Source organism: Lepidochelys olivacea, assembly GCF_965140295.1.
Source record: "Lepidochelys olivacea isolate rLepOli2 genome assembly, chromosome: 3".
Classification (NCBI taxonomy): domain Eukaryota; kingdom Metazoa; phylum Chordata; order Testudines; family Cheloniidae; genus Lepidochelys; species Lepidochelys olivacea.
In genome coordinates, this window is record NC_140413.1 from 133,190,336 (window position 1) to 133,202,834 (window position 12,499).

Genomic DNA, 12,499 nt, shown 5'->3' on the forward strand with positions numbered 1-12,499 from the left:
GGCTGATCCTGAGACGTGAATGGGAGCTATGCCTGCTTAGATTTTCCTCAGGATCAGAACATAAAGTAAGATCACAGATGAATACATTTATGCACATGACATTCAGAGTGGACTGAACAGAAACCTAAACTATGGACAGTGGAATTGGATGTGTGCTGTATGATGAAAAACTGAAATATCAGTTTTTGAGGTTTATATTTTTAACGTTTATTAAAAAAGCAAAATGTATGTTCATCTCAAATGAAACAGTTAAAAATGTTAAAGCATACAAATAGTATACTAGCAGCATCCAATCATTAGAATTTTCTAGTATTCCTCAGTACAGTCTCAGCAAGCTAAAAATATTACAGCTCGCAACCAACTGTCTTCACCATAGTGCAGATAAAACAAAAACTTTATAAAATTAACAACTGAAGGTTAAATAAGCTTAAATAAAGGTGTTAAATACAAGACACTTGATCAAAGCTTCTGTACAAAGAAACGAATATGGCATTGTACAAGTGATTGGCTGGCTCACACCATACATGATTTTAATAGTTAAGCAGTATAACTGTTTTAGCTGAACATCAACTATACAAAATTATCTGAAGTTGGAGTGGGCTAACCCAGTGAGCCATTTACAAGGCATGTGTATCTTTAGAAAATCAGAACACTGTTTATATTCAGGCACCATTTGTTCCTGCAAATAAATAATCTCTAATGTATCTGCATCCAAACTAGTGTTAAACACATCAGTGCTAACGTTTTATACACACAGCTTTGTGACTATTCACTATACCTCCATTCTTATTGCTATGACAATGTGACTGTGGAAATAAACTACTGTACATACAAAAAATAGAGCACCTTTTAAACATTAAGGTATATGTCTGATTATTCTTTTTATCTTACAATACTGAAGCCCAAGCTACTGTAAATTGATTTAAACATCTTCACCAGAGGACCTGAAATACAGGAAATAAAACCCAAAATGTTCCTCTTCAGGCAACCCCAACCCAGAGCATTTTCTAAAAATGTCTAAAATGACACCAAGAATTTTACATTCATCTTCACACAAACAAATGTCTGCTATTCTCTGCTTTCTTCAGATGAATACAAAGATAGATCCACATGGCCCTCAGTCTTATTCAAATTAATAGAGCTGGACAGAGAATACAGCAGAAACATCTAAAATGGATTGTGAACACAATGAAATTATATTTTGTTAATTCAAAAATACAGCTGTTACACAGTTCAAATAGTGCTTTCCAGAGGCCTAGACATTAGGATTTCTTGTCTATGGTATTAAAAAACCATTCCGTGAATTTTCTCAGTTGAGCGGCTGCTGTTTGAGACTCCTCCTGAAGTCTCATGTTATCTTGTCTCAAATGCTGGACCTCAGCTTGGAGAACGGCTTTGTCTTGTTTTTCCTGGTTAATAAAAATATAAGTTGAATAAAGTAAGTAGCTAGGATGACATTAGTTTTGTTGCTCATATTTCTAAGCGAGTCACAGAGCTCTGTTTACTTTAGCTCCCTAATCCATTATGACAGCAATTGAACTGTAAGCTGAATCCCCAAATTTGTTGCAGTGTTGTACGAAGAAGATAACATTGCAGGCTAAAAAGAAAACTAAATGCAATTTCTGGATGAGAATTGTAGAACCCAATTCCTGTATAACAAAGATTTGAGCACTAAAAAGTTATTCTACAGTTCAGATTAGACTCATCCCTAAAAGTAGGGACTGAAAAATTGTGAAACCTCCCAAATGTGTTTTCCCAAAGAAAAGATTCAAGATCGGAGGATTAACAAGTGATACAGAAGAATTCAAGTCACAAGGATTTGATTTCACAAATACAAAGCTAATGCAAAATGTTTGGCTTCAATTATTTCCCTCTAATGGTTTATTTCATCACTTAAAGCAATATGTGGCCTGTTGCTTAACAGATCTGTCACCCAAGTTCCTGTTTCCAGCTCTGTCACTAACACACCGTTTGATTCCAGTCATGCCACAAACCATTCTGTGCCCATTTACTCATCTGCAAGTTGAATATCATACTCCTGGCATATAGTCTCATGGATTGTAAATGGCTGCACTCATTGCAGGTATGCCTCCTGGTGACTAGGTCTGAGAATTAGCTTTCAACCCACATGGCGCCCCATCATTGGCTGCTTATGACTTGAAGTGCTCCATCTTTTTGACTCAGCTCTCTAGCCAAGTCGCTATACAGTCTTCCGTTCCAGGGTATCAAAGTCCCACTGGACAAGTTGTCCGGATGCTGCTTCAGACAATCTTCTGTTTCACCTCTAGGTACTCTGCCACTTCCCAGTCACCGGTGGGTAGAGGAACCTGGGCCTGCCCACAACTCTGGGTTATAGCCCAAGGACCCTATGACTAACAGTGCAGGTCTGCTCAGTTTCTGTTGCTGTTTCCCTGGGCTCCTTCCTACCCCATGTCTCTATCTCCTGTCCTATCTCTAGATTTACCACTGGAGTATCCTCTGCTCTCCATAGCTACTTCACCCCTCTTGGCCTCTTGTCTGACTACACAGTCCAGGGCAGGATCCCATGGCTCACTTTCCCCCTAGACTTCCACATTGTTTGTGACCAAGTCTCTCCCTCTAGAGAGTGACTGCATGCTCCTTCCCTGCAGCCTCCAGCTGGCTTTATAATTCTATCCCAGCTTTTCCTGCAGCAGCTCTTGATCTGAAGTTAGGCCTTCTCAATCCCCTCTAGGTGCAGCATATAAGGTTAAACGCCCTCTTTTTGCCCACATTAACCCGCTCTTTGAAATCCTTGGATGGAAGGTACTATATAAGTATAGTTATTTCTATTGGAGAGCAACGGAGACATTTAATTCTGATGAAGAGATTTTTACCTTCCGGAGGTCAGTTTGTAGTTGCCGCAAGATCACTTCCAGCTGGTTTACTTTTCCAGTCAGAGTAGATGGTGTGTGCTCCCTACAAAGTAAACAAGAACTTCACTCCAGAGTTAGTTCAAAATACTTCCTTCCTTAATGTCAATAAAACATACTCTTATAGGGTCACATCACAAAAAACAATTGACCCAGGGCCAATTGGGCATGTCAGCTGGAAAAAGCAACAATCGACTTGCTCAAGCACGAACCCACTACTGTGATGTTTGAAATACCTTGCTGCATCTCCCACTAATGAAGCAGAAATGAAAAATGACTTTGAAAAGGATATGCTTCAGATCTTACTCACACATGTATTCACAGTGCAAATTAACTATTCAACTAATTAATGCGAAGAGTGCATTTGTTAACAAGCTGCTTTCTGATAAGGAACATTAGTAACAAAGCAAGTTGCAACAGCAACGATTATAAACATATAGGGATATTTTAGTTCTCTTCTCTGGTCTGCAATTGTGCCATTTCAAGCAACAAGATAAACGAGTGACTTTATGAAGACTAACATTTTGTCTTTAAAGGTCAAATATACAAAATATAGCCACCGGTTAATCAAATGCATGACAGAGAAAATGCAGAGAAGAGCTGTTGTCCTGCTTATGATAGTGAACACTTTGGGAGACAGTTACATACACATTCACAGATTAAATTAGACGTAATGTGAATTATTTCATCTAGATGAGAGACGCTGAAGAAATATACAAAGCTGAATCAGCTGCTTCATGCAAGTTAGCAAATTGGACAGGTTTGACAACACCAAACATGGAATGCCTGCATGCCTTTTTGCTATTCCAAATGCACACTAGCTGGAAGAGGTGATGTGAGTTTAAAGTCATTGAGGAGAAATGTGCTTTACCATGTAAGTAGATTAATTTGTCCAAAATTGGTTCTAATTAAAAATGACACCCTAATAAGCAAAAAGACTAAAGTCCCCCCCCTTCCCCTTTCTTCTACTTCTCAAGTTGAAAAGCAAAACAAATCAAAGATTTTAAAACCGATACATTCTATTGCTGAATCTTCCTGTTTTTGAAACCCACAACTCCCTAGTGGAGAGGATAGAAGCCAGGTGGCAGTCTAGAGCTCAAAGCACCAGGTTGGTGTGAGGCACTAGGGTACTTATTCCCTTTGTGACCTTAAGAAAGTTACAATCTCTCTGCTTCAGCTGTAAGCAGGGGCTAATGGTTTGCCTGTATTTGTTGTCTAAAGACACATAGCTGCTGTCTTTTCTTGTACCAAGTCACCAGACAGGGAACTCACATGATGCTGAAGACTTAAGCCCCTTGTTCCAGCTGGGGGCACTATATGCCATCCCTGCTGTGCAGAGTTACACAACACCCACTGATCAGTTCCATCCAAATGAAAGGTAGAAATAAACAAAGCAAAGTGTGTTTAAGGTGGGGTGTGTGTGTCTGTGGATTGTAACAAAAGATTACAGAACTCAACTTTGAAGGGAGATAAGGTAGTGAGTGGTGATCTGAAGACCAGATTCTACCCCACATTAGATGCTAATTTCGAGCAGAAAACATCACTGGCTACCCTGCAAGTCTCCTAGATGGAAACTGACCAGGTTTTGGCTGCAGAAGCAGAAATCTCTCTAATGCAATGTAAAGGCATATTCAGTCAAAGTTGCAGATCTGCAAAGGCATAGCAATGAAATGTGCAGAGAGCCATTTAGACATGGTACTCTTGGAAACAAGGGAGCCAATTGTATTTGATATTAAAGAGGAAACAAGCTGCATAGCCTTCGAGCACTTTGTTTAATGACGACTAAAGTCCCAGGAGTCATTTTCACACTGAGTTTTTAGAGAAGGACTTTTTAAAATGGTAATGGAGATAGGATAAAATGACAGAGATTTCAATGAAATTCTTTGGAAAGAAATTAGGATGTGCTCATAAGCAAGCTTTTTACCTTTAAAGCAGGGTGTATGGTGGGGTCAATAGGGTCTGACATTCTTTGCTAGCAAGGACTGGATTTCCTCTTGCTGAATTTGATAGAAGGAAAACTTTACACAACTTATTCAAAGAAATATTTTTAACACCACTTGAGAATGCTTCAGGCTGATCTTTCAAGGTCTGCATTACTAGAGCACTGATGGCCCGGGGAGGCCTAACACCTTCCTAGTTAATGAACCTTTTAAGGTTCAGAGGTCTCCAAAGAGATGCTTGGAGGAGGTGGTTGCCTTGTCTTCTCTAGAGCAAAGCACTTTTTTCTGGCGAAGATCAGAAGTGCTCTGCAGGACAGGCACCTCCCCAACTATTGCCCACCCAAAAGTCCTTAGGTGCAAAGCTCCTACTGCAGCAGTGTTTTGTAGCTGCAGACCTCCCAACTTCCTGGCTGTCCATGTGCTTTCTACAGTGTACTTAAACTTGAGAGGAAGGAGGTGGATGGAGCAGAGACCCAGCCTCATTGAGGTGCACAAGCTTCATTTACTCAGCATCAGTGTTTGGCTGCTTTTGAGTGCTGAAATGGTGCTAGATGCAACTACAGAGAAAAGAAGATTTACTTTAGTAATTGTCCTTATACCAGTATATGTCCGAAGGCAACTAAAATGCCTACTTGAGGCAGACACCATCTTTTTGTTGTGTTTATGTACAGTGCTTGCTTACACAATGCGGTCCTGGTCTATGACTAGGGCTCTTGGATGTTACAGTAATCCAACAAATAGTAAATAATGATTGATTGATAGATAAATAAATAAATAAAGTCACTTAATTGCTCAGTGCAATTTCTTCTAAGAGGAAGTGAATACTCTGTAACTGGAGTTTCTCTTGCTAACGTTGAAGCAACTCCAGAGCTTTGGGGACAGAATGCTCCAGCCTGATCTGCTGACGTGTCTCCTGACTTCCAAAAAATTCAGAAGCATCATTGGTCTACAGGTATAGCAAAGGGGATCCAGCTTTAAGTTCTAACACAACTTCTGCTGCCTGAAATCTCCGATCATCAAGGCTACCTAAATTCCTCTTCCACAAAGGCTGAGGGTTCTGCAGACCTGACCACCAGTGGTGCCTAGTTATTCCTAGTCCTGGAGGGACCCTGGCAGCCCCTGGGTTCCCATTAATTAGCCTCCCAAGGTGCTGAACCACTTTCTTAATGCATGGACAATCTTCCTAAGGCAGAAGCAGAAGCTACTCCTCAACTCCATAATACTTTTTTATCATGGCTTGCCAGATACTCTCTTCAAATGAAGCACAAGACCACATATGAGATATTTAAAAGCAGTCTTATCTTTTTTAAAAAGGGACTTCAGACCCTGGCAAACTGTTATAGCCACTGATGTTCCTTAGGAAGTTCACTGAGTGCTGATGAGCTTTAAAGTTTTCTGGATTGTCTTCTCAGCAAGAGCCAAGAAAAGGTGTCTGTTCGCTGACAGGCCTGCAACATAGTATAAAACACTGCAACCTCCTTTCATACTGGAATAATTTTCTTTCTATTCTGTTTTATTTTGCCCTTGGTGATAATCAAAAACAGCAAACAGTAAACTGAATATGTTCTACTCATCCTGGAAGTCAGTTGTTTCAAAAGATGCTGAATAAAATTTCTTATATATTGCTTTGTATATTCGTGCTAATAGACATTTCAAAGGATAAGGACCTAATGGTGGCATTACCCATTTGATTAGAATGAAATATGAAAGAACAGGATTAGGTCTGTCCCATGCTGACAGCGTTTTATTAATGGATCTAAAATTTTCCAGAGTACACCCCAAATTCATAGAAATTACTTGAGCGTTGATATTGGAAATGTTTGAAGAAGCAGGTATGTTAAGATACATATTCTTCCATATGGCCATTTACATATTTATCTTGTTTTCTAAGGCAACTATCACTGTGCTATCTATGTGCCAAAAAACAGTTACAGATGGCAGCGTGTGTTCCTTGAAGGGCCAATTCCTCACAGCCTCTTTAGTTCCTACTGTGTACATGTCCTTCTTGCCTTCTACTATTTCCCCTTCAGCATTCCAAATTGTTGGTTGGTACTGGAAAGTTGCAATTACTTGGTGAAAGCCATTACAGAGGTAGACCTTGCATGTAAACCTGAACATGACCGAGACTGGGCTTCTCCTGGTAGTCAGGGAGCTACACACTGGATGACTCTGTAGCTGTGGAATCCAAACCTTGCTCCAGAATTGTAGTCCAGTATCTCTGCTTATATTTGAAAACACTATGCCCAACACAACAAAAGGTGCCTGAAGTTGGGCACCAAAAGTCATCTGTAGGTACAAGTTGTAAGAAAAGTAAGCCCCTAATTTTAAAAAATGCTGGGCACTCAGCCACTCCTGTTAATTTCAAATGAGCAGTATTTTTGATATGGTGTGTACAAATTACTTGGTATTGTGACTTTGTTAAAGAAGTTAATTTTTTCAAAAACAAGAATAGCTGTGTCTGCCATTGTAGTTTATCTCTGATAATTCTTCTTCAAGACTTCATAGCATTACACAGAAAGATGTAGTTGTTATGGCAGGCCAAGACAGTAGGAAGGAGCATTTGTCCAGTGATTCAATGAACTAGCTCAGCACTGCATGCAAGTTTCCTCTGGATTTTTATCCCTCAGGGCAATGATTATATTAAACAATCTCATTGTTTAGCTTGTCATGATCTACAAACTTGACAAGTTAGCATGGATAACAGTCACAAGTTGATGAACTGCAAAAATTGTTCTTAATATCCAGAAAGCAGTAGGTAAACCAAACAATTCCCTCCCATATCTTACTGCTCTGACAGTTCTTCAAAGATATTGGCTTATAATACGGTAATTCTGAATCGTAGTTGAACTCCTAAACTTTTGGGAATGCCATAGTTGTAAAAGGTATTTTCTGCAATATTTACAGGGGAGTCTCAATTTTGATATGATAATTTGGGCATTTTAACACCCTGATCTTTGAATAAGTATCTCCTCTAGTTAGAATAAATTATTTTCTTGGCATGGAAAAGTAAAGAACGTTAGGCTGTGTTAAGAACATCACGTAATTTCAGAAGTTATGTCATCTGCTTCATAATAAAAGTGCGCTAAATCTTACATACCCAGTAGTATCAATGAAATCTTTTCCATTTGTTGGCCCTTCATCCAAAGGTAACTCTTGAGCACCTTCCAAACCTGGAGCTTGCTGCATATCATTCAGGGTGCAAAAAGATGCCACTCTCTGATCTGTAAAGGCAAAAACAAAGCTAATGTAAAGCTAATTTGTAAACATGATTTCATATACAAAATAAAAAAATCAAAGGCCATTGTACAATTAATTATTTGGATATAGTTAGAGTCTGGGAAGTAGATTTCTACATGATAGCTTTGAAGACAATAAGCAGATTTACAATTTGTTCCAGTTAGTTGCTCTTTCCAACATCTGCATCAACATCTGGTTTGCAAATATCAGCAAAGTGATAGATTTGTTTTGACTAGTTAATGCTAATCTGAATAGTAAATTGGTCTCACTGAAATCCACAGAAGACCTGAGAAACAGGGGCTATGATCAGTGACAATACCAATTCATGGAAAGCTAAAGCATCAAATTCCACAGAAATTTTCACAGTTCCATTTTTATTATTCTGACATTTCAGACACATTGTATAAGCTGCTGGTTATCTATATATTTGAAAAGCAGTATACAAGTGCTATTATTATGCACTTATTTTGTCATATTTAAGTATAAAAAGTAGCTTTTATTTGGTGAAAGCACCGTCAAGTACCAAAAATACTAGATGAGGGCCACCAGCATACATGGCCAATGTGCTTGGAACTTAGCCTGTCTCCCAATGACCAATATCATTATCTGTGGACATTCAGTGTAGCTGCCAAAATATACCACAAATCATTTATGAAAAATATGCCACGCAGATCACTGCAAAGAATAAAAGTAAATGATTCATTATGATTTAAAATTGTTTGTTGTGGAAAATCCATATTCTGTGGAGATTGATTTAACTGATTTCCATACAAATTCCATGCCTGCAGCTTTCTATTGACTCTGGCCATGACATGCCTTGCCTTCCCTTCTCCCTCTCCTCCCCCACAGGCCCAAAGCTTGCATTACCATGCAAACGTGCAAACACTTGAAACAGAAAGGAAGTTTACTAAAGATAAAAGCCAACAATCAACCCCAAACCGTCACCTAGAAATGATGTATGATGACAGACTGGCCCAAGATCTTCATCAGAGTCAAAACCTGGAATAAGATTTAGAATGTTCCTATAAACAAGAGAGTACATCCAACTAACCTCTCTGCTAAAGCAGCTGTGGTCCTTATGCAAAATTCACATAATGGAATACTGTCAATGCAGCTCAGAGTGCCTCTTATTGTGAGAAGCCCTTAAGACTTTCAAAATCAATTTTTATGTAATGCCAACCAACATGGTTGAAATTACACATTTCATGCTCAGCGGCCCTCATATAATGCACAGTATTATGATACATAGCATGGAAATGTGGTGCACCACAAAAGTCAAATGGTAAATACATGGCAAATTGTTTTAAGTAAGAATTTTTACTAACTTGTTTTAAAAGTGCTACCAAGATATTAAAACAAGAACAAAACCAGGGAATCACAGCAATTAGAAGTTTTTGTTAAGTGATTAAAAAATGAACACTTTTGGAGGTCACTGTAAAGATTGAAAAGTCATTTCCAGCTCTCACACTACTTTGATGCAAATTTTCACTTTTATATCTGATTTCAAGACCAACTTTATATAGCAGTAGTTTCCCCAAGTTTTATCCTTATTTGCAATTTGTCATATGTCTTGGCATTTTTAGGTCATGAGTTTTCTACACACATCTAAAGTGAGAAAGGAGAAGAATTTCGCACACCATTGCTATCACAATGACACAACTCACACTATGGAAGCTATATAACTTAATTAAATTAAGCAGCAGGGAAAGGTTAAACTTAGTTTCCTTACTCAAATTAGGTGCCACAGAAAAGACTGTGCAAACAATTATGATCACAAAAGAAATGGGGCAGAAGTAAATTTAAGGTATACATCTAATTACCCATTTCACTTGTTCTTTTCTTCCCTTCCCTAAACTTTGATTACAGAGACAAGGGGTTGAGGTAATATCTTTTATTGGACCAACTTCTGTTGGTGAGACAAGCTATCAAGCTTACACAGAGCTCTTTTTCAAGTCTTTGACTGACAGTTGATGGTGGAGGACAGAAAAGCAGTGGCAAATCTTATACTGCTCCTAACTTTCCTACATGATGAGTTAGTTAATGGTCAGTAATGCACAAAACATGGGTATTTTATGTCACTGAACTCTATTTCAATATAATTTACCCTGTGTTTTCCCCTCACAATACTGACTAAGCATTTCTAAGAAGAATGTCTTAACCTCAGTAGACCAGACAAGAAGCACTTGTCTGGTCTACCGAGGTTAAGACATTTTCTGTTAAGTTAAAAAAAAAAAAAAAAAGATAGATTGCAGTTCTGGACTTACTAGGGGTATTTGAATCAAACCACCACCTTCCCTTTAGTGAGGAAGTATTACAAAGGATGTTCGTAACAGTCACGGAAAGCATACTATGAAGTTTTAAAATAAAATATTTCACCCAGTTTTTAAAAATTTCCATTGATTCATAGATTCCAAGGCCAGAAGGGACCACTGTGTTCATCTAGTCTGAGCTTCTATATAACACAGGCTATTGAATGTCCCCAAAATAATTCCTAGAGCAGATCTTTTAGAAAAACATCCAATCTTGATTTAAAATTTTCCAGCGATGGAGAATCCACTATGACCTTTGATAAACTGTTCCCATGGTGAATTAACCTCACAGTTAAAAGCATATGCCTTATTTCCACTCTGAATTTGTCTACCTTCAACTTCCTGCCACTGGATCATGTTATACCTACATTGAGCTCACTGAGTATCACGACAAGGCACGTTTTCTAATCCTTTAATCATTCTCATAGCTCCACTCTGAACCCTATCCAATTTAGCAGAGGCAATTCTACCAATTTTGCCGCCCCAAGCAGTCGCCGCCAAATTGCCACCACCCCAAGAAGAGCGGCGAGCTGCTGCCGAATTGCCGCCGCGGGACACGGACTGCTGCTCCATTCTAAATGCTGCCCCAAGCATCTGCTTGGAAAACTAGTGCCCGGAGGGGGCCCTGCAATTTAGCAACATCCTTCTTGAATTTACCCCAAAATTTTAATTTTAGTCAGCAAAAACTACAAATAGATTACATTACTTTAAATGTGCATTGACTATAACTTGCGCATTTATAACTTTTTATTCCTTGCAAAAATTCTACTAAATTTTAATGTTGTATTTGTATGAAATTTAAATTTAATATTTAGAGCTTTTTATTACTGCACTTCTGCTAGTTTCTAAACATAATTTTACTACGTTCAATTACTTGTGAAATGTTAAACAGCAACCCACCACTCATCCTTTGGGCAACAATGTCACTAAATAGGTGTTAGAAACCATTAGGCTCTCACACTGTATGCTAAATAAGTGATTTTGTGAGCTGTTATTCCAAAAACAACAACCTAATTTATGGGTTTCAGAGTAACAGCCTGTCTGTATCTGCAAAAAGAACAGGAGTACTTGTGGCACCTTAGAGACTAACACTTTTATTTGAGCATAAACTTTCGTGGGCTACAGCCCACTTCATCAGATACATGCAGTGGAAAATACAGTAAGAAGATTTTATATACACAGAGAACATGAAACAGTGGGTGTTACCATACACACTATAACGAGAAAACAAAAGGAATACTTGTGGCACCTTAGAGACTAACAAATTTATTTGAGCATAAGCTTTCGTGAGCTACAGCGCATCCGAAGAAGTGAACTGTAGCTCACGAAAGCTTATGCTCAAATAAATTTGTTCGTCTCTAAGGTGCCACAAATACTCCTTTTCTTTTTGCGAATACAGACAAACACGGCTATTACTCTGGAAACTATAACAAGAGTGATCAGTTAAGGTGAGCTATTACCAGCAGGAGAGAAAAAAGACCTTTTGTAGCGATAATAAAGATGGGCCATTTACAGCAGTTGACAAGAACTTGTGAGGAACAGTAGGGGGGAAAAATAAACATGGGGAAATAGTTTTACTTTGTGTAAAAAGAAAAGGAGTACTTGTGGCACCTTAGAGGCTAACCAATTTATTTGAGCATGAGCTTTCGTGAGCTACAGCTCACTTCATGTGTAATGACACATCCACTCCCAATCTTTATTCAAGCCTAATTTAATGGTGTCCAGTTTGCAAATTAATTCCAATTCAGCAGTCTCTCGTCCGAGTCTGTTTTTGAAGTTTTTTTGTTGTAATATTGTGACTTTTAGGTCTGTAATTGAGTGACCAGAGAGACTGAAGTGTTCTCCGACTGGTTTTTGAATGTTATAATTCTTGACGTCTGATTTGTGTCCATTTCTTTTACGTAGAGACTGTTCGGTTTGGCCAATGCACATGGCAGAGGGGCATTGCTGCCACATGATGGCATATATGTTAAAGTCAAAATTTACTCCCTCAGTAATACAACAACAAACAGATAATAGCTAGCACATCACCAACAAGTTTTCTCACTTCATTTCCCTGGAACAATGCATAAGACAGTTCTGTCATAAATAAGGAAACGGAATATTGCAAAGTGAATGGTTA

The 12,499-nt window shown here is 38.5% G+C and overlaps 1 protein-coding gene across 5 annotated transcripts in view; it reads right to left on the bottom strand.

Annotated features, from left to right (window-relative positions):
* Positions 1 to 208: 208 nt before the first annotated feature.
* Positions 209 to 12,499, bottom strand: part of SIPA1L2 (signal induced proliferation associated 1 like 2) — a 179,376-nt gene continuing 167,085 nt past the window's right edge. For 3 of the 5 annotated variants that reach the window (XM_084624844.1, XM_084624846.1, XM_084624843.1), the window contains 4 exons: positions 9,014 to 9,067; positions 7,929 to 8,052; positions 2,856 to 2,937; positions 209 to 1,409 (listed from right to left, as the gene is read on the bottom strand). In XM_084624844.1, the coding sequence (XP_084480970.1) occupies positions 1,263 to 1,409; positions 2,856 to 2,937; positions 7,929 to 8,052; positions 9,014 to 9,067 (407 nt within the window). In that variant the 3' untranslated portion in view covers positions 209 to 1,262. The remainder of the gene's footprint in view (positions 1,410 to 2,855; positions 2,938 to 7,928; positions 8,053 to 9,013; positions 9,068 to 12,499) is intronic. The other 2 variants (XM_084624847.1, XM_084624845.1) reach the window with 1 other exon arrangement.